Here is a 27,245-nt window from a genome sequence, read left to right as displayed (position 1 = left end):
TCACATGAGCGGCGGTCAAAATGGAGCTCGCAGCACTCAGCAGCCGCAGCCCATGGGTAGGAGCCCACTGCGCCCCTAAAACAGGGCGCCCATGGGAGTGGAGCTCGGAAGCTTGAAGTGCTGTAGACAGAGTGTTAGTGCCGCCATCAAGTATAGTGCCACGAGAGGAGCCCACAGCGCCCAGAAACAAGAGCTCGCAATGGGCGGCGCTCCAGCAGCGGGCCAGAGCTTGCCGAGCGGCACTCACAACCCTTAGGACTTGACAGTTGGCCCACATTATCACGTGCATGTTTGGTGCTTTGGTTTTGTTTACATAGTAAAGAAAGCGGTTGTGTATCATCCATCACTGTCAGCAGTTCATTAAAAATGTGCTTTGACAATGTCTTAACCATGGGGATACCTATCCAGAGCCGTGCACTAGTTAAACTTTACAAAAATATTCATGTGATCCACGCGCATTGAATTTTGAAAGCAACCAATAATCTGCTTAATGTCAAGATCCAAACTCGTCAACTTGCCACGGAGGTTTGATTAAGAAATAAATATTGATTGAATATATAACATCAGAAGCGCCTTACCTCTCCTCACCTCGCTACTTCATTTTGAGCAACTCATCAAAATCTTAGGTATTCCATGGCTTCACTCCGTTTGCTTCCAAAGGTTGGAGGATCCCCAAATATCAGCATAGGAAAGGTAACGACTTGAGCTTCATATGAAAATTTCTGATGTATATGCTCCTGAACAGGACGGAATCAAAGCCTCGCTGGACAATTCTAAGCAAGAAGATGCTAAGACACCTGTATGTGATTCAAGAGGTCCTGTTTCTCGTTCTAATAAGTTGTTTGTTTGTTTGTGTGTTCGTAGGATAATAATGCTCCAGCTGTGACTCTCCTGCCCCGCTATGTAGCAGTAAAGAGCTCTGGGGGCTACTTGAGGCTCAACTTCAAGTCGAGCGGGGAGGATAACACAAAGCGTCCCTACTTGACTTTCTCGGAACAGAGCAAGTCCCGGTTAGCAACTCATCAAATCCTGTACCTGAAGAAAGATACTGTGTTCTTACGTGCAGCAAATGGAAGATTCTGGCGTGTTCTTCAGGATGGTGGCTGGGTAGTTGCTGATCGAGAGGGCACACCTGCATCCACCGATACTGACTGTCAGTTTGAGGTGAAGCAGATCAACTCAAACACTTATTCGTTCAAATCGGTGCTGAATGGGAAGTATCTTGGTGGTCACACCGTGAAAAACCTGGAAAGGGGATTCAGAGCTTCTGATGATACGTCCAAGGAGAGCTTGCAAGTGACTTCTGCAGAAGATACTGCACTCACACTTCCACGCTATGTCATGTTCAAGGGCGGCAACAACAAGTTCATGTGCGTGCATGCTGAACGTGGGCAGGAAATCTGGCTACAATTCAACCTCGAGAACAATCCGGACCTTTACGCGGCTTTTGAAGTTGTCCCTACTGTGGATGGTAATGTAGCGATGTGCAGCATCAAAAGGGACCGCTTCTGGAGGCTAAGTCCCAATTGGATATGGGCCGACATCGAACGTTCCAAGGCACTTACCACTCCGGCGTGTTTGTTCGAGCCTATCAAACTCAGCGATAAACTTGTAGCCTTCCGTTCGACAGTCAACCAAAAGTTGTGCAAGCGCTACACTGATTATTGGGTGAGTTCCCTATGTGCCATTGCCGACAGCATCAACGATAAAGAGACCCACCTGGAAGTGAGCAAGGCTGTGTCGCACACAAGCATATTTGATGTAAAGTATCTGCTCGAGTTGGCCGAAGTGCGGGAGATTGAAGCCCTGGTGGTTGGCCGCAGCTACTTGAAGAACGACGGTGAAAAGACGGCAGATTTACAAGCGCAGGTTACCTTGTCTCAAACACTGACCACCAGCCAAACGTGGAGCACCTCTGACACCTTTTCTATGAACACAAGCGTGTCTTTAACCGCTGGGAAGCCTGAAGTTGCAAGTGCTACGTTTACGCTGACTATTGGGACTGAAACAACAAAGACCTACGAATTTGGTAAGGCCACTCAGAACGCAATCCAGTTTCAGTCCACAGTCACTGTCAAAGATGTCAAGCCAAATGAGAAGGCGAACCTAACCTTTGAATGTACTAAAGCTAAGTGCCGAATTCCTTTCACGTACAAGACCAGGAGCACTCGACTGGATGGTGTTGATCTGCCAGCAACTGAAGAAATTGATGGTATTTTCGAAGGTGTCCTGGTATACAACGTTGGAGCAAGGATAGGACGTGGAACTAAGTTGTCTTCAGAAGTTGGAAATAAGTTGTCTTTAGAAGCTGGAGACGTTATCTCTATCAACATAGAGACTGGAGAGACACGGAAGGAGGAAGAATGGGTGCCTATGGAAGTGACAGAAACTCCTATTGGTGGATAAATTACAGAGAGCAGCGAAACAAATAAAGAGAAATAAAAGCTTTCCTCTGAGTGCTAATAAAACATTTCTTCATTTACTTTCGAAGAGGCTATTAGGTATTTATTTGCATCTAGGGACACGATCGATTAATCAATCTAAATTGCCTTCTGCCTCAACACTTACAACGAGACTGTCATAGCTCCTCCGAACACGCACAACAAAGAGCTGGAGAGCGCGGAGAAGTGTAGAGTGAGGCAGCAGCAAAAACAAGAACTGGCAAAGAAGAGGACAATGACTTTTGAAAGGAAATGGTGCTGCTATGCTATTTTCGACCAAGAGGTCAAGACAGAGTTTACAATTCTAGCATTTTAGGGCTTTCTTTTACTTCTTGTAAAGGTTTGTAAGAAATGAAACTCATTAGCCCTAACTTTATAAGAAAGGAATCTTGGGAAATACTTCTTCTAGGGCTTGGATGTCAGGAGAAATCTCTGCCAGGGACTGACCTTGGTTTGGAGTGAGGCGCCGGGCGATCGATCAAGCTACGCTGCTGCTGCTACTCCGTGTGTGGAAGTAGTCATTAGGCATTAACTAAGTTCTATTTTATTTAAGGGTTTAGATGCTAGACAAAAGTTATTTTTGTGCACAGTTTTTAGTTTCTGACTGCAGTAGCCCAAGAGAGGTGGAGCTTGGCAGCCACATCTGCTAGGGAGATTACCGAGTGGAGATACTGATGTTTCACAAACCTGTCTGGGACAATGAGATTGTGCGTCTTGTCAGCGTAGAATGTGGCGGAGAACTTGTCAGCAACGGATCTGAACAGCTCCTAAGTCACCAAAAGCAGACTGAAAGAAACGGTTCATTAGCTCAGAGTAAGGATGGAGGGTTTTGGTTGTCTAAACCTGGAATCTCACCCAGTTGGAGTCCAACAATCACTCCCATTTGCTACATTGTATCCGGAAGCCACGGGGAATTGTCGGTGCTTTTCTTGCGGCATGATGTATTCCAATTGGATAGTTCTGATTTTTCCAAGATAGAGCTGCCAATGAATGTCCTGTCAACACTAGTGATAGAAAGGACCATATAATTGATCAGCTGCTGATTCGAATATGAGTCAGATCGCTGAGACGTTGAATGAAGCTTCTCTGCTTGATCCACCTGCCCCCTACTAGTCACTTAGGATAGGTCTTCTTTTGGATGGTTTACGGCATGATGAATTGGCGCAGCGCGGGCGACCGTCCACCGCCACGTGTCGTAGACCATGAATACAGCCTTGATGCCAAAATATCAATGTCCTCCGATTCATCTGTTGCAATCTCTTGATACCTGCAAGCCTTGGTTTCGAAAACAAAGTAAGCACCAAACGGAAGTGCGAGGATTCACCTGCTTACACTGCTTCTGGTCGATCAAGTAGATCAGAACTATGAGGTAACACAGTATTTCCAGCTCAGGTAGCACATTCTGCTTTGATGGAGACTGCGATGACATGTCAACTTCCATCGTCTTGTCATCCTCCGGCTTCAGATTGGAAACAGGGATCATATACAACAAATGTACCTTCTTCAAGAATTGCAGAATCCAACGGAATCACGAACTTGATAAATGCAGCCAAGTGATCCAGGCTTGAGCTTATGCCGTGCAGCCATCACGTTGCGAACATCTCGAATCATGAGCCTCATCTCCTTGGTTGCCACACCTTCTCCACCAAGGCGGCAATGCTCTTCAAATCATAGATGCAGCTAGGGTAAAATGCGGAGCAAGAGAGGATTGACGGCCCTGTGGAATCCTTAGAGCGATCTTCATCTCCACGTCCTGCATCGGCTATGCGATACAGATCCATTGCATCATCAGGCTTTATGGGAGGTGTTGTTTTATTAGTCAATTTGGTTCAACTTAGGAGCAATTTTTAGATAGGCTATCAAGAAGGTGTTCCAGTCACCAGAGAGTTTTTCTGCAGCCACATGTAAGTGACATTGGACGACTTCTCTTCCCCAAACGTGCCAAGTTTCTAGTTGACAAGGAAACCTGCTTCCACCAGTGAGCTTCTTGTTCTGCTATTTTCCGATTGTTTCACTGATGCTTATAGCTTTGTAGGCTCGCTGCGAAGAATTTGACGCCCCTTCCTGGCCTTCCAAAGTTATGTAAGTGAATCGAGGACAGAAATCTGCGACGTGCTACCTTTTTGGCTCAGAACTATGATTTGGTCGGCTCTGGATGCACCTAAAACTTACAATGACGATGAATTTGGATGGTGATACCACGAGGAGAATTTTGGAACACCTCCACCACCCGACGCCCAGCGCGTCCAATCCATCATCTATGCACGTTCCTCCCCGCCGCCAACTTTCCTCCTCAACAAGCTCATCGAGCTCTTCGGCAAATGCGGCAGCGCCAAGCACGCCTCTGCCATCTTCGCCGCCATGCACGAGGACAGCGAAGACGCCTTCTCCCACCTCAACCACGCCAAATCCCTCTTTTCGATCTCTTGCCACACCGCAACATCGCCTCCTGGAACTCAATGCTCGCGGCCTACGCACAAAACGGGCATCTCCGCCACGCAGGGATCTCGTCTCTTGGACAACGATGCTCTCAGCATATTCCATTACCGGAGTTAGCTAGGCGTGTGTTCGATATCATGCTGGTAAAGAACCTCCATGCTGATAGCTCCTGCTAGAAAGTTAAGGTTTGTGATGCAAAGTTTTTTTATTCCATGCCTTTCAATGGTTTCGATACCATGCCACAGCGACATATAATCTCTTGGACCAACTTCCTCACAACATATGCCCAAGGTGGGCATCTCGAAGAATCCAAACGAATCTTCGACGAGATGCCGGAGCACAACGTCGATGATCTCGGCAAGTGGAAACTTGGTTGGAGTGAACAAATCTTCGACGACGTACCTCAGAGACACGACATCATGTGAAACTCGATGCTCGCTGCTTGGCATTTCATCCGAGCCTTCCACCTCTTTCGCGAGATGCCACAGCACGACTTTCTCTCCTGGAACTCGATGCTACGCAACGTACGCTCAGAACGGGCACGTCGTCGAAGCCAAGGCCATCTTCAACCGGATCAGACTCCCTGCCCGCTTTCTCTCTATCCTGATAGCCTCCAGCCACGACGGAGAGCTCTACACTGTCAGGTCCCATTTTGGGTCGATGAGGATGGATTTCCAGCTGCAACCATCGAAGCAGCACTATCGATCTGCTGGCTAGAGCCGGGCACCTCAACGAGGCACGGGAGCTCATGCTAACGATGCTGTACCTCACGGATCCTGTCGACTGGAAGTGCTTCCTCGGTGCCTGCCGAAGTCACAGTGATCTCCGGGGGCGGTGGCCATGCTGCAAAGCGCACGCTTGAGGTGGACTCAAACAATGGATTGGCATACTCGTTACTCGCTCACATCTACTCCATGCGTACGAGAGAGACTCGGCGGAGTTTGTAGCCTTGTGCTTCCCTCAGCCAATGGTTCCCTTGTTGAACAGCTCGAGTGTCAAGTTGGCTATAAAAGCAGGTATCGATTTGAAGCCTTGCAAAAATTTCGTCACCTGTGATTCATTGTAAATATTGAGTGACTTTATAAACGACTCTCTCAGTTACCTGACAGTCGATTTCAGGCGAAGTTGTATAATCATTTGCCTTGCATCAAAATGAGCGTTTTGAGAGGTCAACGACACATACCAGCATATCGACGCGTCCAACTGCATGTCCATTTGCTGTATACTGAAACTCAATGTTTCGTACCGAACGGAGCTTGAAAAACGTAACTGCGGAATTTGCTTCTCGTTCATTAATATCTGCAGTACCAAGTTAAATAAGAGAAACAAGTGTGGTGCATAATTCACCTCGTAACCAAAGATCAAACCACATGCCGTCCTAAAAGTAAAAGCCTTTTCGGCAAACACTTGCATGTATCTGGAACAAAGACAGATTAACAAAATCTCAAGCGAAGTTATTCTAACCTGTTTTCACGTTTTTTTAACGTAGAAATCTCCTGCTCTAGTGCGCCCACTTTGCCCGTCAGCATAGCAATCTTGTCCTTGCTTTCAAGAATAGATGCAATTTGCTCTGCATATCATGGTGATTTCACCATAAGGATGCGATTTAAAATGCATGGCACTCTCAACAGGTACAGAAGTGACAACCAGGTGAGTGTCCAAGCTTGTTCACAGCTTCAAGACTTTGGTCTTGGAAGGATCAAACTCACTGCAAGCAAGCTTTGAGGCAAAAGTCAGAAAATAATACAGAAAGAAGTATTACTATTACCTTTCCTTCAAGGATTCCAATTTCTTGCTGTAATTGTAATGATTTGCATTCCAAAGATGAAATTTTAGAGCTTGATGATGATAAAAGTTGTAATGCTATTATTATCCCACTTATACACGGCCTAAGTGCTTGGCAAACTCTGCTTGGAAGATCGGCTGAGAGTCTATCAACAGCAATTTGACACTCCTTTGACGTTCCAATGCTTTCCTAACTCCTTCTCTATGACCTTGATCGTCTCCTGCAAGCTAGCTAAGAGACTTTCCAGCTCCTGTATGAACACAAAAAACATCAACATATCATTGACATATTTTCCTACCTCAATTCGTCTCTGCTTAGACTTCTCAGGAGTCGCAAGTATAGATGTAAACGAAGCTGCCTTATGTTGTTGCAAAAGGAACGATTCCTCCTCATCATATGAAGCAAGACTCCATCCCTTCTCGTGTCAAAGAAACAACCTCCCATTATGCAGAGCTTGAAGAAAACCACAACAAGAAGAAATCTTGGCTTCTGCTTGTTCTGCGCACTTTCTTAGAGTATCAAGTTGTTCTTCAACTGCCTGCTGCTTCACGTAATTTGCCTTCAGCTTCTTCGCCTCTGAAATTTCAGCAGACTTTAAAAGAAAAAACAGTAAGAGACTTCAAACTCCACTTGACCTGATGTTTTAATTCCTCTCGCATGTTGATTACTGCCTCCGCCTCTTGACTATCCGTCATTTGTGTATTGGAAAGCTTACTTGACGCGGTAGCGAGCTCTCTTAAGGTTCATTTTTTCCTGCAGTATCTGCAATATGTGTAAAGACCACAATTTCTTACTTACATTGTTAAGCTTCTCTTCAAGCTCGCCATGTTGCACGCGCAAATACGAAAGCTCCTCTGATACGCGGTCTCCCGTCTGCATGCACCATTCTGAAAAAAACCGCACACAAGCCATTACAGCAAACCAACGATCTAATACTTCACCTCAGCATTCATTTTAGACAAAACTCGTTGTTCTCTTCCATCCCTTGTATGTCCCTTTCTAGACGACGGATTTCTTTAGCGGAGTGTCACGCAAGCTTGCGAGCTCGTTTTTGAGTGACGAGACTTCGTTTTCCGCTTGCTTAGCTCTCTCGCCTCGGCCTCACATTTTAATCGAATCTCTGCCATCAACTTTTCCTATAGACAACGATTCTCGCGTTAAGGAAAAACAAAAGAAGGTATGAAAGCTTGCCTGGATTTCGTTGCTGCGAAGCAGCTGCTTGCGAAATCGTTCTTCTCCCACAGTCACTTCCTCCGCTCGCTGCGTGCGTAGAGCTTCTTCCCTGCACGTAGCAGCCGCCAAACATTGTTCTAGTGACTTCACGCGCGCTATCAGGCTTTGGTTTTCGCTTTCTGTGGCCAAAAAGTAGAATCAAATTCACGAGAGGAGAAAGGGAAGAACTCACCGCGAGCTTTTAGCTGTTTAAATGCCGCTTCGTACTCTACATGCTTTTCTCTGCGATCCAGCGTCTCGAGCACTTTCACCTACATTCCCTAAACCCAGCATTTATAGCTGCAGCGCATAAAATCCGTCGCGATCGCGATCACCGGCCCCTTTAACATCATCGTCGAACACGGCACCATAGCCGCCATTCCATCGTCGAGCACACGATTCCTAGGAGGGCCGTATACATTTCTGTAACCCTTTTGGGTACAACCCAAAAACGGAAATTTTTTTGTTTGCCTGCTCATTTAGACAAATGGAGCATACAATAAAAAATCTGCACAAAAGGAGGCGAGGGCACAACATCAACCTCGCGCTCCAGCAGCACTAGAACTTGCAGCCGCTTTGCTGCTGGCGTTCTCATCATCATCCTGGAAGGCGCGAGCTGATCAACTTAGGCCCTTATCTTCAATGTCTTTGACTCTTCCAGGTTAACAATCCATATCGTCAATGATCCTTACTAGATACAATAGCAGGGATCAAGCTGATAGAAGCAGAATTACTAATCCTCCGCTAGGAATGAAAGAAGTGTAATTAGTCTCAAAATAAATCTGGCCTAATATAAAAGCATCGCTGTCTCCTGACTGAGGTATGTGAATATTCTTTACTTATTCCATACTTGAATTCTTAATATTTTTCCGAAACTAACTCTCATACAGAGGAAGATTCGTTGGCTCTATATTATTACATGCATGCTTGCTACTTTGGTTTTATTTACATAGTCAAGAAAGCAATTGTGTATCATGTCAGCAATTTATTCATAATTTGTTGCACGTTACATGCAATAATACTCAGTTTCCTTAAGAATTCCAAGAATTTTGGCTGTATCAAATGAGTATTCATCACACATTTTGTGAGTATAAAGACAATGCTCATATGGACGACTAGAATTTGATAAATTTGCATTTGATTAATAATTTTGTATTATACTTCACAGCTAAAGCAGCTGCAAATAATTTGATAACTTTCTTGTAATAAGTATGTTGTGAGTGTTCATGGTCTAACTCATACTTTAGAGTGTTAAACCATCAGTCGTGTTAACCTTGAAAACATGTAGAATATCCCAAAATATCCAGTATACTTTTAGTATATTCACTATTTTTTCTTAATCAAACAAAAAATTGTACTTTTTAACCATGTGATTCTTCTAAGAACTTATCTTTAGTGCTATTGTATACTATTCATGGTTTCTTTCAAAATTTCAATGTGCACAGATCACGTGAAACTACATGTGGACAATTTTCACTTAATAATCTTCTTAATGTCAAGATCCAGACTCTTAAGATGTCAACTTGTCATGGTGTGTGATTAAGAAACAACTATGATTGAATACAAAACATTAGAAACGCCTTACTCATCTTTTTAGCGATTGTGGATCATCCATTAAAAATGTGCTTTGACAATATCTTAACCATGTGATTCCTGCAAGCAGCATGGATACCAATCGAGTTGCTCCTATCCCTAATGTTATTGATATATTCTTGGTTGTTTCCAAAATTTCAATGGATCACGTGAATATTTCTGTAGAGTTTAACTACTTGTGCACCATTAAAGGCAATCAGCTTAATGTCAAGATCCAAACTCTTAAGAGAAGGATTATTAATGTCAACTAGCCACGAAATATTGATTGAATATATAACATCAGAAGCACCTTACCCTCTCCTCAATGCTTATTACTACTTCAGTTTGAGCAACTCATCAAAATCTTAGGTATTCCATGGCTTCACTCCGTTTCTCGGGGCTTCCAAAGGTTGGAGGATAGCATAGGAAAGGTATGTAAACGACATGATTTTCATATGGAAATTTCTGATATATATATGCTCCTGAACAGGACGGAATCAAAGCCTCGCTGGACAATGCTAAGGAAGCAGAAGCTAAGACACTTGTATGTGATTCAAGTGATCCTGTTTCTCGTTCTAATAAGTTGTTGTTTGTTTGTACGTTCGTAGGATAAGAATGCTCCAACGGTGACTCTCCTTACGTGCAGGAAACGGAAGATTCTGGCGTGTTCTTCAACACGCTATGTTATGTTGAAGGGCGGCAACAACAAGTTCATGTGCGTGCATGCTGAACGTGGGCAGGAAAAATGGCTGTAATTCAACCTCGAAAACAATCCTGACTTTTATGCGACTTTGGAAGTTGTTCCCACTGTGGATGGTAATGTAGCTATGTACAGCATCAAAGGGGATCGCTTCTGGAGGCTAAGTCCCAATTGGATATGGGCCGACATCGAACGTTCCAAGGCACTTACCAGCCTATTAAACTCAGCGACAAAGTTGTAACCTTCCGTTCGACAGTCAACCAAAAGTTGTGCAAGCGCTACAGTGAATACTGGTTGGATTCCCTGTGTGCCATTGCCGACAGCATCAACGATAAAGAGACCCACCTGGAAGTGAGTGTCGCACACAAGCATATTTGATGTGAAGTATCTTCTCGAGTTGGCCGAAATGCGGGAGATTGAAGCCCTGGTGGTTGGCCGCAGCTACTTGAAGAACAACGGTGATAAGACGGCAGATTTACAGGCACAGGTTACCTTGTCTCAAACACTGACCACCAGCCAAACGTGGAGCAACTCTGACACCTTTTCTATGAGCGGAAGCGATAGAAAAGGATTTGATGAGTTCCCAACCGAGACTTGCTCTGTTCCGTGAAAGTCAAGTAGGGGCGCTTTGACTTGCAGTTGAGCGTCAAGTATCCCCCAGAGCTCTTTACTGCTACATAGCGCGGCAGGACCTACGAATTTGGTAAGGCCACTCAGAACGCAATCCAGTTTCAGTCCACAGTCACTGTCAAAGATTTCAAGCAAAATGGGAAGGTGAACGTAACCTTTGAATGCACTAAAGCTAAGTGCCGAATTCCTTTCACATACAAGACCAGGAGCACTCGACTAGATGGTGTCGATCTGCCAGCAACTGAAGAAATTGATGGTATTTTCGAAGGTGTCCTGGTATACAACATTGGAGCAAAGATAGGACGTGGAACTAAATTGTCTTCAGAAGTTGGAAATACGTTGTCTTTAGAAGCTGGAGACGTTATCTCTATCAACATAGAGACTGGAGAGACACGGAAGGAGGAAGAATGGGTGCCTATGAAAGTGACAGAAACTCCTATTAATGGATAAATTACAGAGAGCAGCGAAACAAATAAAGAGAAATAAAAGTTTCATTTCTTCAATAGAATCCATTTTACTACGTAGTTTCTATTCGAGGATTTAGATGTGGCATTCCAGGCGAATGGGATCGAGAGGCTATTAGCCATTAGCTGAGGTATTTGCGTCTATATTTGCCAGGGACACGATCGACTGATCAATGACGCGGAGAGCATGGTTGCGAAGGCAATCTGCGACGACGGCATCGATGCAGTCATAGACCACAAGAACGGCTTCATGCAGTCGAAAGAAAGCAACATTTACTCAATGCAGGAGCCTCAGCTGGCCTTCCACTAAATTGCCTTCTGCCTCAACACTTACAACGAGGTTGTCATAGCTCTCAGATTTCCTCCGAACGCACACAACAAAGAGCTGCAGAGCGCTGAGAAGTGTAAAGTGAGGCAGCAGACAGGAACTGGCAAGGAAGAGGATGAAAGGAAATGCTGCAGCCGTGCAGTTCTATACGATGTTCTATTGACATTAATTTAAGGAATTTTGGATGTAGCTTTCTAATTAGTTCTATTCTATTCAAGGGTTTGTGGCTCCTATTTTTGTGAGTTTCTGACCGCAGTATCCGAGGAGAGGTTGGCAGCCACATCTGCTAGGGAGATTATCGAGTAGAGATACTGATTTTGCGCAAACCTGTCTGGATGACATTAGCGGACATGAGATTGTGCGTCTTGTCAGCGTAGAATGTGGCGGAGAACTTGTCAGCAACGGATCTGAACAGCTCCAAGTCACCAATTCGCACAGCCTGCCACCAGCAGCCACGAGTTAAAGCGGACAACGACTGAATAATTTTGCATACGTTCGTTAGCTCAAAGCAAGGACGGAGGGCTTTGCGCGGGAATTGTCGGTGCCTTTCTTGCGGCATGAGGGAGTCTTTTGCATCTGTGTATTTGAATTGGATAGTTCTGATCTTTCTAAGATAGAATAAGTAGCGACATAGCTGCCACCGAATTTCTTGTCAACACTAGCGATAGAAAGGACCATATAATTGATCACCTGCTGATTCGAATGTGAGTCAGATCGCTGAGACTTTGAATGAAGCTTCTCTGCTTGATCGTAGAGATTGTAATGAAGGTAGTTCCTTAACAGGAAATTCAACAAGGTTTCCTGGAAACAACATCAGTAAGGCAATACCTGCTCCAATTCATCATGCCGTAGAGTTGCTGATGAAGAACAAGAAGGTCAGAAAAAACATACAGTACATTCCGTAAACCATCCAAAAGTGCACCTACCCCCGCAAGAGAGTCAGCTAAGTGACTAGTAGGATTACAGCCTTGATGCCAATTTCTTCCGATTCATCTGTTGCAATGTCTTGATACCTGCATCTGAACAAGCCTTGGCCTAAAAAACAAAGTAAGCACCTGCGAAGCAAGTAGCAGATTCACCTGCTTACACTGCTTCTGTAGATCAAAAGTATGAGGTAACACAGTATTTCCAGCTCAAGTAGCACATTCTGCTTCGATGGAGAATCTCAACTTCCATAGTCTTGTCATCTTCCGGCTGTATGAAGTCTCTTCAGATTGAAAACAGGGATCATGTACAACAAATGTACCTTCTTCACGAATTGCAGCAGTGAATCAGAATCCGACGGAATCACAAACTTGATAAATGCAGCCAAGTGATCCAGGCTTGAGCTTATGCCGTACAGCCATCACGTTGCAAACAGCTCGAACCATGAGCCCCATCTCCTTCGTTGCCACACCTTCTCCACCAAGGGTAGGAAGCTTAAGTGAGAGGATTGACGGCCCTGTGGAATCCTTAGAGCGATGTGGAGACGAAACAGCAGGCGCTTCCTTCATTTCCACGTCCTGCATCTTCGAAGGCTATGCAATACAGATCCATTGCATTGTCAGGGATTCTGCTTCAGGAGGTACTGTTCTTCTGTCTCGACTTAAAGAGTAATTTTTGTTATTGTAAATAGCCTATCAAGAAGGTGTTCCAATCACCAAGGAGTTTTTTTGCAACCACATATAAGTGGCAAGTACAATCCCGACAAGGTTTGTGCCAAGTTTCTAGTTGACAAGGAGGCCTACTTCCGCCAGTGCGCTTCTTGTTCTGCTATTTTCCGATTGTTTCAGTGATGCTTATAGCTTTGTAGGCTCGCAGCGAAGAATTTAACGCCCCTTCCTGGCCTTCCAAGGTTATGTAAGTGGATCGAGGACAAAAATCTGCGACGTGCTGCAGAGAGCAATGCTCCCATGGTGAGTGTTGAATTTATGATTTCGCAGGTTGGCCTTCAAAAGCTTCTTCGAGACGGTGATTTTGGGAGATGCATGCTAAGCGTTTTCCCGATCCGTACTTGGAGGCTCTGGAGCAGATAATGCAATTACTTATCTCTCCGTCTGGTGTTCTAGGCTCTGACTGCTTTCTTTCTTTTCGTGGTTGCACACGCAGCATGGAATCAAAGCATAGATACCTTTTTAGCTCAGAACTATGATTTGGTCAGCTCCCTACTTAAACAAAAGCATGATACCATCAGCACCTTCACCACCCGACGCCAATCCATCATCCATGCACGTTTTCCCGCCGCCAACTTTCCTCCTCAACAAGCTCGTCGAGCTCTTCGGCAAACGTGGCAGCGCCAAGCATGCCTCTGCCATATTTGCCGCCATGCACGACGACAGGGAAGACGCCTTCTCCCATCTCAACCACGCCAAATCCCTCTTCGATCACATGCCACACTGCAACATCGTCTCCTGGAACTCGATGCTCGCGGCCTACGCACAAAACGGGCATCTCCGCCACGTCTCGTCTAATGGACAACGATGCTCTCACCATATTCCATTACCAGCTAAACGTGTGTTCGATTCTATGCCAGTAAAGAACCTCGCAGGATATACCTTCATGCTGATCATTTTGATAGCGCTGAGCGTGAATTGGATTCAATGCTAGTCCTTGCAAGTAACCTGCAATACCTAAAATATCTTTTCGATACCATGCCACACCGACACAGTCTCTTGGACCATATGCCCAAGGCGGGCATCTCGAAGAATCCAAACGAATCTTCGACGAGATGCCGGAGCACAACGTCGATGATCTCTGCAAATGGAAACTTGGTTGGAGCGAACAATCTTCGACGACGTGCCTCAGAGACACGACATTATGTGAAAATCGATGCTCGCTGCTTACACCCAGAACGGGCATTTCATCCGAGCCTTCCTGTTTCGCGAGATGCCACAGCACGACTTTCTCTCCTGGAACTCGATGCTACGCAACGTACGCTCGGAACGGGCACGTCGACGAGGCCAAGGCCACCTTCAACCGGATCAGACTCCCTGCCCGCTTTCTCTCTATCCTGATAGCCTCCAGCCACGACGGAGAGCTCTACACTGCCAGGTCCCATTTTGTGTCGATGAGCATGGATTTCCAGCTGCAACCATCGAAGCAGCACTACACTTGCATGGTCGATCTGCTGGCTAGAGCCGGGCACCTCAACGAGGCACGGAGCTCATGCTAACAATGCCGCACGGGTTCTGTCGAATGGAAGTGCTTCCTCGGTGCCTGCCGAAGCCACAGTGATCTCCGGCGCGGTGCCCATGCTGCAAAGCGCACGCTTGAGATGGACTCAAACAATGGATCGGCTTACTTGTTACTCGCTAACATCTACACCATGCGTACGAGAGAGACTCGGCGGAGTTTGTAGCCTTGTGCTGTCCTCAGCCAATGGTCCCCTTGTTGAACAGCTCGAGTGTCAAGTTGGCTATAAAAGCAGGTATCGATTTGAAGCCTTGCAAAAATGTCGTCACCTGTGATTCATTGTAAATATGGAGTGACTTTAAAAACAACTCTCTCAGTTACCTGACGGTCGATTTCAGGCGAAGTTGTATAATCATTTGCCTTGCATCAAAATGAGCGTTTTGAGAGGTCAACGACAGGCAAAAGCAAAAAGCATACCAGCATATCGATGCGTCCAACTGCATGTCCATTTGCTGTATACTGAAACTCAAGTGTTTCGTACTCCTTATCTCTTGAGTAAACCGAACGGAGCTTGAAAAACGTAACTGCGGAATCGGGCTTCTCGTTCATCAATATCTGCAGCACCAAGTTAAATAAAAGAAACAAGTGTGGCGCATAAATCACCTCGTAACCAAAGATCAAACCACATGCCGTCCTAAAAGTAAAAGCCTTTTCGGCAAACACTTGCATGTATCTGGAACAAAGACAGATTAACAAAATCTCAAGCGAAGTTATTCTAACCTGTTTTCACGTTTTTTTAACGTAGAAATCTCCTGCTCTAGTGCGCCCACTTTGCCCGTCAGCATAGCAATCTTGTCCTTGCTTTCAAGAATAGATGCAATTTGCTCTGCATATGTGATTTCACCATAAGGACGCGATTTAAAACATATAACCGAACATACCGTGCGTGGCACTCTCAACAGGTATAGAAGTGACAACCGGGTGAGACGTTTCTCTAGTGTCCAAGCTTGTTCGCAGCTTCAAGACTTTGGTCTTGGAAGGATCAAACTCACCGCAAGCAAGCTGTGAGGCAAAACTCAGAAAATAATACAGAAAGAAAGTACTACTATTACCTTTCCTTCAAGGATTCCAATTTCTTGCCGTAATTGCAGCGATTCGCGTTCCAAAGATGAAATTTTAGAGCGTGCAGCTTCAAGATCGGCTGAGAGTTTATCGGCAGCGATTTGACGCTCCTTTGACGTTCCAATGCTTTCTTCTAATTCCTTCTCTATGACCTTGATCGTCTCCTGCGAGCTAGCTAAGAGACTCTCCAGCTCCTGTATGAACACAAAAAACATCAACTTATCATTGACATATTTTCCTACCTCAATTCGTCGCTGCTTAGACTTCTCAGGAGTCGCAAGTACAGTAGAGGAAGCTGCCTTATGTTGTTGCAAAAGGAACGATTCCTCCTCATCATATGAAGCAAGGATGGCTTTTACTCCATCTCTTTCTCGTGTCAAAGAAACAACCTACCATTACGCAGAGCTTGAAGAAAACCACAACAAGAAGAAATCACGTGTCAGAATACCTGGCGTTCCAGGCGAGAGATTCTTCCTCGAGCTCCTTCTGCATGTTGACGTGCTGATGCAGCAGCAGACTCGGATTCTTGTTTTTCCATCAGAGTCCGCGCCAGTGCGAGTTGTAACTCCTCAACTTTAGCTTTAAGGCCTCCATTTTCAGATAGTCTGACCAGCAACTCCCTGAATTCAATCATAAGTAGCTGCAATCTTCAAAAGAACTAGGCAAATGTACCTCTGCAAGCTAACTAGCTTCTCGGGGATCTGATCTCGAGAGACGTTTCCTGGGATGGCTTTGAGGACATCCTCCCAAGCATTCAGATCACATTCCAAAGCGGATATACGGAGCTTCACATCAGCATAGTCTACCAGCTTGGCTTCTGCTTGTTCTGCGCGCTTTCTTAGAGTATCAAGTTGTTCTTCCACTGCCTGCTGCTTCACGTAATTTGCCTTCAGCTTCTTCGCCTCTGAAATTTCAGCAGACTTTAAAAGAAAAAACAGTAAGAGAGATTTTCAATGGCAAACTTGAAACTCCACTTGACCTGATGTTTTAATTCCTCTCGCAGACTGTTGATTACTGCCTCCGCCTCTTGACTGTCCGTCATACGTGTATTGGAAAGCTTACTTGACGCGGTAGCGAGCTCTCTTTCAAGGTTCATTTTTTCCTGCAGTATCTGCAATACAGAAGCAAATAAACACATGTGTGAAGAACACAAATTTGTTACTTACATTGTTAAGTTTCTCTTCAAGCTCTCCATGTTGCACGCGCAAATACGAAAGCTCCTCTGATACGCACTCGGTCTCCCGTCTACATGCATCATTCTGAAAAAATTCACACACAAGCCATTACAGCAAATCAACGATCCAATGCTAAACCTCAGCATTCATTTTAGACATGCAAAACTCGTTGTTCTCTTCCATCCCTTGTACATCCCTTTCCAGACGACGAATTTCTTTAGCAGAGCTGTCACGCAAGCTTGCAAGCTCGTTTTTGAGTGACGAGACTTCGTTTTCCGCTTCCTTAGCTGTTGTCTCGGCCTCGGACTTTGATCGAATCTCTGCCATCAACTTTTCCTATAGACAACGATTCTAGCGTTAAGTAAAAAAGAAAAATCCACACTGGGTATGAAAGCTTGCCTGGATTTCGTTGCAACGAAGTAGCTGCTTGCGAAATCGTTCTTCTCCCACAGTCACTTCCTCAGCTCGCTGCGTACGTAGAGCTTCTTCCCTGCACGTAGCAGCCGCCAAACTTTGTTCTAGTGACTTCACGCGCGCAATCAGGCTTTGGTTCTCGCTTTCTGTGACAAAACTAGAATCAAAGTCTCGAGAGGAGAAAGGGATGAACTCACCGCGAGCTTTTAGCTGTTTAAATGCCGCTTCGTACTCTACAACTTGCTTTTCTCTGCGATCTAGCGTCTCGAGTAGCTCCGATTTCACCTACATTCCCGCAGAAAAACCTCTAGAAAATCGAAGAACCCTAAACCCAGACTCACCATATTTCGGCATTTATAGCTGCAGCGCATCGAATCCCAGTCGCGATCGTGATCGCCGGCATCATCGTCTTCTGGATAGGAACCGGCGAGCTCAAGATTTCGCTGATCATACGGCACCATAGCCGCCATTCCATCATCGAGCACAGGACTCCTTGCTGCCGGCGAGTGCGCTACTTCGATCTCGCGCTCCAGCAGCTCTAGAACTCGCGGCCGCTTCGCCGCTGGCGTCCTCGTCATCATCCTGGAAGCCCTGATATAACTCCCCCCAACCAAGAGCCCTAAAAACAGAGCTCTATCCAAATGGAATCCATAGCAGCGGCATTGGCGACACCGCGGGTGAAAATCTCCTCCAATCTCAGGGAAAGGAGGGCCAAATCCGCAGTAATCTCTGTAAGAGCCTCGAGTGGCGGCTGCTGCGGAGGATCGGGATCATCGTCGGGCAGCTGCAGTAGCCACAACAAGATCACAATGCCGGATCTAGACTACAACCCGGGCGGGGCGAGCTCGTCGAAATCAGGGCTGGAGAACGTTGGCAAGGAATTCGAGGCTTTAGTGGCGCAGCAAACGCTCGTGGAGCTAGAGAAGGATTACGAGACTACACAGGTGAGAGAGCGAACGATTTCTTTTCGAAAATTTCTCCATTGATTCGTGGATCTTGGCAGATGAGAGGCACAATCTCCAAGGAAGAGGTTCACGAGGCCATGAACAGCGTCCCAGTGGTGAGTAGTTCAGCATGAACTTCACGCGGGTTAAAAAACGCTTACCTCTCCATTTTCGTCTTACAGGGTAAAACTTCCACCACGCAGGGTAACTCCTGCGTGGATATTGACGAGTTACTGTCCGACGCGGCCGACTGTAATTTCGTGTTCCAGCAGTGTGACGAAGAAATCGTCTTGGTGTAGAAACATCGCGATATTTTGTGATATTTTATAGAATTTACCATTGCCATCTTTACCACGCCACATGAGCCCTAATCTTTAGCTCCATTCTTTCCAATAATGCTTTTGGCGCTCGCGACGGGGAGCTGATGGAACCCTAGCGGGGCAAGGAAGAAGAGGGGCGATGACGACGCCGCTCCATATGGCGTGCTATGGCGATCTCCGGGCCTGGTTCCGGCGGCGCCGCCGCGCAATTCTCATCGCCGCGGGCGCGCTGGGCGCGGGATGCGTGCTCTACTACGGATTCACCAGGTACAGCGCCGCGGCGCTTGCTAGGGCTAGGGCGGTGGAGGAGGAGGAATCCAGGCTTAGGGCGGAGAAGGAGGAGGAGCGCATCCTCCACCTCCGCCGGCATTGCGACGAAATCCAGCTCCTGGCCGATGCCACGACGCTGCCGTCGCTGCTCGCGCACCTCAGCGAGCGGCTCTTCGAGCTCGTCAACCTCTCGGAGCTCACGCGGCAGCTCATGGCGGGCAAGGAGGGGCCGCAAGCGCTCACCCCCGACGAGAAGCTCAATCTCTGGCAGAAGCTCAAGGTCTCCAGCTTCACAAGGACGCTGTGCGCCGCCTGGGGGATGGGTCTCGTCCAGCTCTTCGTCCGGGTCCAGCTCAATCTCTTGGGCAGGCAGCTCTTCATCAGCACTGCCTCGTTCGGCGATCTCCCGTTCAGCACCCAGCACAAGTTCCTAGCGTTTGGCGACTTCCTCCCCTTGCATGGGATCGCGCTTCTCGTCCAGGACGTGGAAGAGGCGGTGACCGAGGTGATGAGAGACATCTCCCTCAAGAAAACGTACTCGTTCGACGAGCTCCGGGACTTGCTCATCCAGATCCAGGCCGCGTTCGAGAAGCAGCAGAACGATTGGTGCCGCTACTTGCTTCCAGAGAATGACAAGCTCCCGCAAGAAGACTATCCAGTCGCCGAGAGTTCTCACAGCCGAGACGATGACGAGCAGCTACTCGTGGCCAAAGCCCGGGACGTGATCTCGAGCGCGGAGTTCCAGCACACGCTGGGTGCTGTGCTTGACGCTCTCCTAGACACGATGGTGCAAGACTTGCTTCCCTACTACCAGGGCCAGCCGGCGGTGGGACTGCCGCTCGCGAAGCTCGTCCCCGCCGTTTCCAGCGTTGGAATGCTGCTGGACAATCGCCAAGACAGCAAGTACGTTCGAGCGGTGGCCGAGCTCCCAGAGGTGAAGTCTTTCAGCGCCATGGTTTACGGTAGCGCAGCCTGACTAGTTCTTTGCGGCTTTTTCTCGAATCGCGCTGGGCGACTGCTAGATTTCGCTTGTGAATGTAAATCTTACACTTGGAAAATAATCTCGGCTGGTTCGCATCGATTTATTGGAAGATCTCAGACAAAATTCCCGGACGAGAGACTTACCTTCTGAAGTGAAAAGAAACACAAGGAAAACAATATGAAGTTCCAAGTAGAGCGAACACTTGGACAAACTATTCCATGGAGTACCTGTGGGAGAGCCTAGTTGACGAGCCTGGCAGGATTGATGTTGAGCAGCATGTTGTTTCCACCGGGGAGATAGGCCAGGTTCTTGTTCTTGGAGAGGGTGTTGGCGATGTCGCGAGCAGCCTCGATGCGCCGGAGCTCGATGAGGCCAAAGCCGGCGTTGGCGGTGGCCTGGGAGATGAGCTTCGCGGCCTCTCCCTCGCCCTCGGCGCGGATGATCGCGGCGCGGCGCTCCTGCTCGGCCTTTGCCACCACGAACTTGGAACGCTCGGCCTCCTGCTGCGCGACTTGCTTGGCCTCGACGGCTCTGGCGAACTCCGTGCCGTAGGAGAGATGGGTGATGGCCACGTCGTCCAGTTGGATGTTGAAATCCTTTGCTCGCTTCACAAGTCCTGCAAGCACAAGAAGAAGAAAGCAGTAGTAAAAACTACGATCTCATTTTCATCTGGAAACTATAGAGCCATGCATCGACCAAAGGCAATCATTTCATTCTCATCTGGAGAGCAGCGCCATTTATCGACCAAGGGTAAAGCCCATGACAAAAAAAAACGTAAGAAAGAGCCCAAGCAATACGAACAAAACCAACACCCATAACGAAAAAAGAAATAAAAGAGGGTGGTAAGAACTAAGATTCATTCTCATCTGGAAACCATAGAGCCATGCATCGACCAAGTGTAAAGGCATGACGAAAAAATACGTAAGAAAGAGCCTAGGTAATACGAATAAAACCAACATCCATAAGGGAAAAAGAGATTATCATCGCCATAGAGAAGATGAAGAACAAAACTAAACAACGAGTAAAACAATCAAGCATCCATCGCGAAGGCAATAAAAAAAAGCCAACAGGCACAACAAGGCTAAATGCTTTATATCGATCGCATTCTAAAAGAAGAAAAGAGAAACAAAGGAGGATAGAAAGCTTACCTTCACGGACAAGGGCCGAGACGTATGGGCGATCCGTGAGGAGCTGGTCGGCATTGAACTGCGCGACCACAGCCTTGAGCACCTCGTTCCCAATCGAGGGCAGCACGCGCTCGTCGTAATCCACGCCCAGCGTCTTGAAGATCGACGGGAGGCTGCCCACATCCGGCCGCGACAGCACCCTGAGCGTGAGATTGACCATCTGGAGATCCTTGGTGCCCGTGACCGACGAGATCGCTCTAGGGCGCGTGCGAATGTCGAAGATGTAAGGCTTCTGGAGCAGCGGAATGAGGACGTGCGTGCCCTCGCCGACGGTCTCATCCAGCACGCCGCGCAGCCGATCGAAGATCACCGCCTGCTCGCCCCCATCCACCGTGTAGAGCGACGCATTGAGGATGCTGCCGCCGATTCCCAGCGCCACGGCGACGCGCGCCACATTGTTGAGCAGCCCTGCTACCCTGGGTGCCGCCATAATCCCTTCCCTTGCCTTCCTCTCTTCCAAAACCCTAAACCCTCAGCCGCTAGAGTGGGGCCACACACACGGAATATTCTTTTCAAGGCGCTCATTCTGTTAGTTTTGAAGTTAGAAAACGTATATTCTGCTAAACAGTTTAATACGGGCATATTCTGGGAAGTGGCGGAGATATTTGTCTATGCCCGTTGGATTTGCTCCGTGCATTGGACGGCCACAGATCGGGCATTTTGTAGGGTTTGTATCGAAGAAATGGAGCTTGTGGCAGCGCCACAGGCGGTGCCGCTCGCCAGGATCTCTGGCGCTGCGTCCACTTCGTCGGCCTTGAGCAAGGGATTGAGCGTGAGAAGCCCCGCGACGACGGCCTTCTTTGGATGCAAGCTCCAATCACTGCCACTGCAGTTAGCAGGGCGTCAAGCGCGATCGCTACAGGTGAGATTTAGCTAGAGAATGTGGGGATTTGTGTCCATCTAGAGTGGATTCTCGTGATTCACGAAAATTTCGAGCTATATCACTAATGACCTTTAAATCGCAGGTGTGCGCGAGTAAGAAGACCTTCTCATCCTTCGATGAGCTCCTGCAAAAGTCGGATCGTCCCGTGCTCGTCGACTTCTACGCAACATGGTATGTGGTAATGAATCCCTCGCAAGTTTCTTCGTGCCTAAAGATTGATTTAGTTGCCGTCGTCTTCTGTGAAAGGTGTGGTCCGTGCCAGTTCATGGTTCCCATCCTTGGTGAAGTCCAAACGGCAATGAAGGATGAGATCACTGTGGTAAGCCCATTCTTCTCTCTTTTTGTTCGATTGGTTTCCAAGCTTCTCATTTCCAGGTAAAAATCGATTCGGAGAAATACTCGGACTTGGCGAGCAAGTACAGCATCGAGGCTCTTCCAACATTCATTCTCTTCAAGAACGGCTCGCCTGTGGATCGTTTCGTAAGTTCTAAGCAAAAAGAGAAAACTTCTTTCAACTTCATTGCTAAAATCCATGGGTTCTTTTGCAGGAAGGTGCTCTACCGGCAGCAAAGCTGATGGAAAGGATCCGCGGGGTCTTAAGCTCTTGCAAGGCAGGCGTCTAAAACGAAACTTCGTGCCTGGTATCCATTTTTTAAAGGATTCAATCTTTATAGAAGTTTGCTTGGCTTCTCCTTCAGAAACAATAAAATAAAATGCAACAGTCGGGTCGCGAGAAATTCCTGTTCTGTTTGTCTGACTTGTGAGCACCGGTTTTTATTGTGATCCAGGATCGTTAGCTTCGTCGAATCGGGCTTTTTTTTCCATAATGACCGGAGATTGTCAAGTGAGATCATTCCATTTTGTGCGGAGAAAAATGTCGACTGACGATTGGTGGCTTGTAGATTTGGACGTAACGGAATCGATCAGTTTGATGATGGCTGTATCTCTCCTGGAAATCAGCCCGTTGTAGTAATCCGGCAAGTATAAACTTATCTTCTTGGATCGTCGCTTTCAAATTGTCTTCTCAAAACGACCAGCTTGTTCCTGTTCTTTTCAGCCTCGGTAGCACGCAAAAGGTAGAACTTTCTTTCATCCCGACTTCTTTGCTCACTCGGATGGATCTTTTTCTTTTTCCATGTAGCTTCCAAGATGGCTTCTATAGCAGTTCTTGCGCTCCTGATAGCGACGCTACTCATCGTCTCGTGCACGGCTCAAGCTCCGGTAGAATCTCCGGCCGAAAGTCCAGAACAAGGGCCCGTCTTGCCAGTCTCTCCAGAGAGCGCTCCGGCGGAGCCCCCGGTTCCTTCTCCACAAATCTTTGGCATCCCACAGTCGCCGTCGCCGTCTCCGTCTCCATCAGAACTCCCGCCGCCGTTTTCAGCTCCCGTCTTTCTGCCTCCATCACCATCACCACCTGAAGCTTTGTCTCCAACTGAAGCTTTGGTTCCAGCTCCAGCTCCATCTCCAGCCTCCCCGCCACCTTTACGTGTTCCAACAAGCTTCTGCTCGCGCTCGGTCCTCCGCAAGACATGTCCGAATCCTCCGACGTTCGACTACATCCAGCTCCCGGACTACGCCGGCAAGTGGTACGAGATTGGAGCCACCGCCACCTCCAAGCTGCTGCTCGAGGCCGGGACCATCTGCAACCAGGCCGTGTACGCCGTCCCCAACACCTCGAGCTTCGCCCAAGCGCCAAACATGTCCGTCACCAACGTCGGGCTTCACGTTGCCGGCCCGCTCACATCGCTCGGCGTCCAGCAGGTTGCGGCCGCGGCTGGAAGCGCCTGCTCGGGCGCTCGAACCATCTGCGACCGAGTCGCCAACGACAGCCACACCACCAGAGCAGCAGTGGAGCTCGCGTCCGTGGCCGCGGCCGTCGAGCAAGGGAACTTCGCCGCCGAGCTGCTGGAGCTCCAAGACCAGATCTTCTCGGCCATCGGAGAGATGGAGGCGACGCTCGACCTCTTCTCGCCGTGCATGGAAAGCATCCAGCGTCTCGACGGCGACCTGAGCCAGGCGGAGATCTTCGCCAACGCCACCACCCCGGAGCAGCGCAACGCGACGCTGATGGCGCAGGGAGCCCGCCTCGAGGCTCTGGACGGCCTCCTGGATCAAGCCAACGCGCTGGTGGACTCGCTGCGTCAGTCGGTCCACAAGATGACGCAGTGCACGCCCAAGATCGTCAACATCTCGGCGCAGCTCCTCTTCGTCGGGGACCTCGAGTCGAGCGTCCGGCTCACGTCGGCTTCCACGGACCTGAGCACCACCGGCGACGCCATCCTCTCCCAGGTCCTGGCGATGCGTCTCACGCTGAAAGGCATCGCGGCGGCTCGCGGCCTCATCGATCTCGCCATCAGCACCGCATCGCCCAACACCACCGCGCCGAGCTTCGACACCTCTGCCGGCTTTGCCATCCAGAACGTCACCTCTCCCGGGAAGCTCAAGCTCCAGCTCGCGCCATCCATCGCCGCGCCTGTGCCGCCACCCGCGGCTCCATACTGGGTGCTATCGCTGCGAGGGCGGGCAATGCAGGGATACCGGGCCTCGCTGGTTTACTCGTGCTCGCAGAACAAGGTGACGGGAGCGATCCACCAGGGGATGTTCATTCTTTCCCGGACTCCCAGCCTTCCGCAGAAGATCGTCGATGAGCTGCTCCAGCTCTCGGCCGCTTTTGGCATCAACAACGACTGTGACGATCCGTTCCTCTACACTGTTCATCACGGCAAGACGTGCGCCATGCCACCCTCGGAGTGAGAAGAGGGGGTCGATCTTTTTTATTCCATTTTCAAATGTCTGTCTGCTTGTAGCTAGAAACCCTGCTCAAAACGATGCTCTCAGCTCTCTGTTTGCGCAAGCACAAAATTAACGACATAAGACCAAGCATTAAATCTGGCTCAGAGTGCGTTAAATCTGAATCTGTATCTCTGGCACAACGTGTTTAGTAGCACAGTATGCTAAACTATGGGTTCTGAAGTGAGCCACCATATTCTCTTTGAGCACAATAATCTTTTCTACACAATATTTATATTGAGAAAAGTATAGAAAGATTCAATTTTAATTAAAATAAAAATAAGAATTGAATATTCCCATTGTAAAATGTAACATTGTGAGGTCCAAATGTTGCTGTATACTAATATTACACCAATATTAATATAGTAGGATTTTGATAACTGTTAAGATTGATTTTAATTTGGACCAGTCGCTTATATATATATTTAAGTTATGGTTTTATGTTATATATATATGTTCTATATATGTTTTATATATATATAAAATTTCTGGTTTTATGTTAATTGATATGCATATTTTTGTATTTTATATTCCATACACTTACATTGGTGGAGAGAGGAGTGTTTGGATTTGGGATTTTAGTTTAAATATAGTTTTTGCATTATTTAAATGTCACTTTCTTTATAGCTTTTTCAATTTCTTCTCTTTTACTTTTTCCTTTTCATTCATCTTCATGGTAAAGTAGTAACTTCCTCCTCTTTTAACTTTGGAGCAACAATTGGCACAATTATGCTATGTGGTTATAATTAAATAATTAGACTTAATTGATGGTAACATTCATAGCATGTGATACAACTCTTTTTGCTCTTGCTGCTAATACTTGCATCCGGCCAGAGTTATTTCGTGGGAATCTTGGGATGATATTGGTTTGATCACTTTATAATAATTGACATATATCATTCTTAGGATGATGTTTAATATTTAAATGAGTTTCTTATATATTTTTAAGGGCTGATGTTATAATGGTATAATAGTTTGAGCGCAACCACTCGTATGGATTAGAGTATTCTCCCAAAAGTCTTCAAATGTGCATTTGGACATATCAATGATTGTGATGATGCTTTTAATTGATTGTATTGTCTTTATTAAACGCCATCTAAGTTAGTGATGCAATTTGGTGTTTGTTTGTGAAACTTCTTACTTTGTGCGGAGCTAAATAAGTTTAGAATATTATGGCCAACACTTTATCAAAATTTTATAGGACTTGTACATGCATTTGCTTTAACCACCCTTAATGATGTTTTTTGCTTAGTACAACATTATAAGATATTGCCTTTTATATATTTTGTTGCACATCTTTCGTTCAAAGATAAGGGTGAGGAAGTGATCATGGCTATGATGTTTGTTATTGACTGTGTGATGAAGTTGGCCATATTTATTGGTGTTATTGGTGTTTTTCAGATTGACATTTTCCATTTATTAGATGGAGATCTTGGCATCAACAACGTTTTATTAGTGTTGTTGTAGTGGAAAGTTTAAACACCAAGATGCTTTTGGGAAATGAGTCATGTGAGTAGTGAATAGTCTTTACGTGAATAAGTTGATGATCCCTCTATTTTTCTTTCAAAAGTATTATCAAGGGGTTCACTCAACATCAGTTTATCTAATTTTTATTTTCCAAAGTCATTTTTATAATGTAAGGTTTCCTATTATTCTCTTTATATTAGTTGATACAGGCTTAAATTTATTTTTTATTGCTTGGCCTATTGCCACATATTGCCGTCTATATTTATATCGTACGGTAAAGCTAGCTTTTATTCTTTATGGCAACAACCATACACATGCATATGCATAGGATGAGGCAAACTTGGGGCAATCACTTCAGTTGTTGTGGGTCGTGTTGAGTTAAGCTTTTGACCTCATTCTTAGTATGGATTGGTTACAGTGTAATCATACCAAATATGACTTAAGCCTTTTTCTCATACTTTTTTATTTTTATTACATTCATATCACTTTTGTTTCTCTTTGTCCATTTGGTTTTACATTTACTTCCATCACTTTTGTCTCCTCATTATTTACTCCTATGTTTCTATTTTGTTCCTTTAGTAATTGATTGGCTTATGAAGTAGTATTTTGATCTCTTTGAATTTAGCTTGTCCTCTGAGACCAAGATTGCAACACGTCATTTGGTTCTAACTAGGGATGCTTATTCAATGAAGGTTTATATTCATCATCAGTCATTAAAGGAGATCAAAATTTTACATATAAACATCAAAGAGATGTTAGAAAAGAGTGTTATTCGAAAGTCATGGAGTTATTACCTCATTCTATGACAAAACCTAATAAGAATACTCATTTTTGCATCAATTATTGTTTGTTAAATGAAGTGATTCATCTGGATGTGTACCCTCTTCCTTATACTATTGATCTCCTAGATCTTCTGGGGAGAAGTCATTAGTTTTCTAAGTTAGGTCTTACTTTTGGATATTGGTAAGTGCCAATAGTTAATACACTATTTAATTTGTATGAGTTCTT

At 46.5% G+C, this 27,245-nt stretch overlaps 6 protein-coding genes across 7 annotated transcripts; 4 read left to right on the top strand and 2 right to left on the bottom strand.

Moving 5' to 3' along the window:
• The first annotated feature begins 577 nt into the window (after window positions 1-577).
• LOC9635778 lies at window positions 578-2,487 on the top strand. Its single transcript, XM_002967424.2, has 3 exons — window positions 578-693; window positions 746-799; window positions 865-2,487. Exons 1-3 carry the CDS (start codon window positions 634-636, stop codon window positions 2,404-2,406), a joined length of 1,656 nt encoding a protein of 551 aa, XP_002967470.1. The 5' UTR covers window positions 578-633; the 3' UTR covers window positions 2,407-2,487.
• An 11,836-nt stretch (window positions 2,488-14,323) lies between these two features.
• Window positions 14,324-17,988, bottom strand: LOC9635774 (mitotic spindle checkpoint protein MAD1). The gene is made up of 17 exons (XM_024671657.1): window positions 17,736-17,988; window positions 17,592-17,679; window positions 17,380-17,540; window positions 17,119-17,316; window positions 16,972-17,064; window positions 16,785-16,916; window positions 16,478-16,725; window positions 16,254-16,425; window positions 16,048-16,194; window positions 15,796-15,999; window positions 15,625-15,745; window positions 15,464-15,569; window positions 15,347-15,416; window positions 15,161-15,298; window positions 15,065-15,103; window positions 14,853-15,012; window positions 14,324-14,805 (listed from the first exon to the last, which is right to left on the bottom strand). The coding sequence occupies exons 1-16, from the start codon at window positions 17,973-17,975 to the stop codon at window positions 14,923-14,925; spliced, it is 2,247 nt and encodes a 748-aa protein (XP_024527425.1). The 5' UTR covers window positions 17,976-17,988; the 3' UTR covers window positions 14,324-14,805; window positions 14,853-14,922.
• Window positions 17,989-18,226: 238 nt separating this feature from the next.
• On the top strand, window positions 18,227-20,013 carry LOC112345281 (peroxisome biogenesis protein 3-1-like). Its single transcript, XM_024671658.1, has 3 exons — window positions 18,227-18,338; window positions 18,398-18,454; window positions 18,521-20,013. Exon 3 carries the CDS (start codon window positions 18,798-18,800, stop codon window positions 19,902-19,904), a length of 1,107 nt encoding a protein of 368 aa, XP_024527426.1. The 5' UTR covers window positions 18,227-18,338; window positions 18,398-18,454; window positions 18,521-18,797; the 3' UTR covers window positions 19,905-20,013.
• On the bottom strand, window positions 19,976-21,582 carry LOC9632337 (prohibitin-3, mitochondrial). Of its 2 annotated transcripts, XM_024671659.1 has the most exons (3): window positions 21,059-21,582; window positions 20,138-20,526; window positions 19,976-20,056 (listed from the first exon to the last, which is right to left on the bottom strand). In XM_024671659.1, the coding sequence occupies exons 1-2, from the start codon at window positions 21,525-21,527 to the stop codon at window positions 20,150-20,152; spliced, it is 846 nt and encodes a 281-aa protein (XP_024527427.1). In that variant the 5' UTR covers window positions 21,528-21,582; the 3' UTR covers window positions 19,976-20,056; window positions 20,138-20,149. The 2 variants fall into 2 exon arrangements, with proteins under 2 accessions (XP_024527427.1, XP_002967097.1); XM_002967051.2 differs by having other exon boundaries at window positions 19,984-20,526; window positions 21,059-21,581.
• Window positions 21,583-21,730: 148 nt separating this feature from the next.
• LOC9632336 (thioredoxin Y, chloroplastic) lies at window positions 21,731-22,717 on the top strand. Its single transcript, XM_002967422.2, has 5 exons — window positions 21,731-21,959; window positions 22,063-22,151; window positions 22,227-22,299; window positions 22,356-22,460; window positions 22,529-22,717. Exons 1-5 carry the CDS (start codon window positions 21,780-21,782, stop codon window positions 22,601-22,603), a joined length of 522 nt encoding a protein of 173 aa, XP_002967468.2. The 5' UTR covers window positions 21,731-21,779; the 3' UTR covers window positions 22,604-22,717.
• A 47-nt stretch (window positions 22,718-22,764) lies between these two features.
• LOC9635773 lies at window positions 22,765-24,823 on the top strand. Its single transcript, XM_002967421.2, has 3 exons — window positions 22,765-22,824; window positions 22,883-23,056; window positions 23,122-24,823. The coding sequence occupies exon 3, from the start codon at window positions 23,130-23,132 to the stop codon at window positions 24,732-24,734; it is 1,605 nt and encodes a 534-aa protein (XP_002967467.1). The 5' UTR covers window positions 22,765-22,824; window positions 22,883-23,056; window positions 23,122-23,129; the 3' UTR covers window positions 24,735-24,823.
• The last annotated feature ends 2,422 nt before the right edge of the window (window positions 24,824-27,245 follow it).

Source organism: Selaginella moellendorffii, unplaced genomic scaffold (genome assembly GCF_000143415.4).
Source record: "Selaginella moellendorffii unplaced genomic scaffold, v1.0 SELMOscaffold_8, whole genome shotgun sequence".
In the NCBI taxonomy this organism is placed as follows: domain Eukaryota; kingdom Viridiplantae; phylum Streptophyta; class Lycopodiopsida; order Selaginellales; family Selaginellaceae; genus Selaginella; species Selaginella moellendorffii.
Note: the sequence above shows the minus strand (reverse complement) of the source record. Positions and strands in the feature narration are given on the sequence as shown.

What these genes read in the sequence shown, in the direction of transcription:
- LOC9635778 (XM_002967424.2), top strand. Translation starts at nt 634, where the DNA reads ATGGCTTCACTCCGTTTGCTTCCAAAGGTTGGAGGATCCCCAAATATC. An exon ending in CAAATATCAGCATAGGAAAG is followed by an intron (nt 694 to 745) that starts GTAACGACTTGA and finishes GCTCCTGAACAG; the next exon opens with GACGGAATCAAAGCCTCGCT. An exon ending in AAGAAGATGCTAAGACACCT is followed by an intron (nt 800 to 864) that starts GTATGTGATTCA and finishes GTGTGTTCGTAG; the next exon opens with GATAATAATGCTCCAGCTGT.
- LOC9635774 (XM_024671657.1), bottom strand. Translation starts at nt 17,975, where the DNA reads ATGATGACGAGGACGCCAGCGGCGAAGCGGCCGCGAGTTCTAGAGCTG. An exon ending in TGTTGAGAGTGCCACGCACG is followed by an intron (nt 15,570 to 15,624) that starts GTATGTTCGGTT and finishes TCACATATGCAG; the next exon opens with AGCAAATTGCATCTATTCTT. An exon ending in TTGGACGCATCGATATGCTG is followed by an intron (nt 15,104 to 15,160) that starts GTATGCTTTTTG and finishes TTTTGATGCAAG; the next exon opens with GCAAATGATTATACAACTTC.
- LOC112345281 (XM_024671658.1), top strand. Translation starts at nt 18,798, where the DNA reads ATGACGACGCCGCTCCATATGGCGTGCTATGGCGATCTCCGGGCCTGG.
- LOC9632337 (XM_024671659.1), bottom strand. Translation starts at nt 21,527, where the DNA reads ATGGCGGCACCCAGGGTAGCAGGGCTGCTCAACAATGTGGCGCGCGTC. An exon ending in CTCGGCCCTTGTCCGTGAAG is followed by an intron (nt 20,527 to 21,058) that starts GTAAGCTTTCTA and finishes TTGTGCTTGCAG; the next exon opens with GACTTGTGAAGCGAGCAAAG.
- LOC9632336 (XM_002967422.2), top strand. Translation starts at nt 21,780, where the DNA reads ATGGAGCTTGTGGCAGCGCCACAGGCGGTGCCGCTCGCCAGGATCTCT. An exon ending in GTCAAGCGCGATCGCTACAG is followed by an intron (nt 21,960 to 22,062) that starts GTGAGATTTAGC and finishes TTTAAATCGCAG; the next exon opens with GTGTGCGCGAGTAAGAAGAC. An exon ending in GCTCGCCTGTGGATCGTTTC is followed by an intron (nt 22,461 to 22,528) that starts GTAAGTTCTAAG and finishes GTTCTTTTGCAG; the next exon opens with GAAGGTGCTCTACCGGCAGC.
- LOC9635773 (XM_002967421.2), top strand. Translation starts at nt 23,130, where the DNA reads ATGGCTTCTATAGCAGTTCTTGCGCTCCTGATAGCGACGCTACTCATC.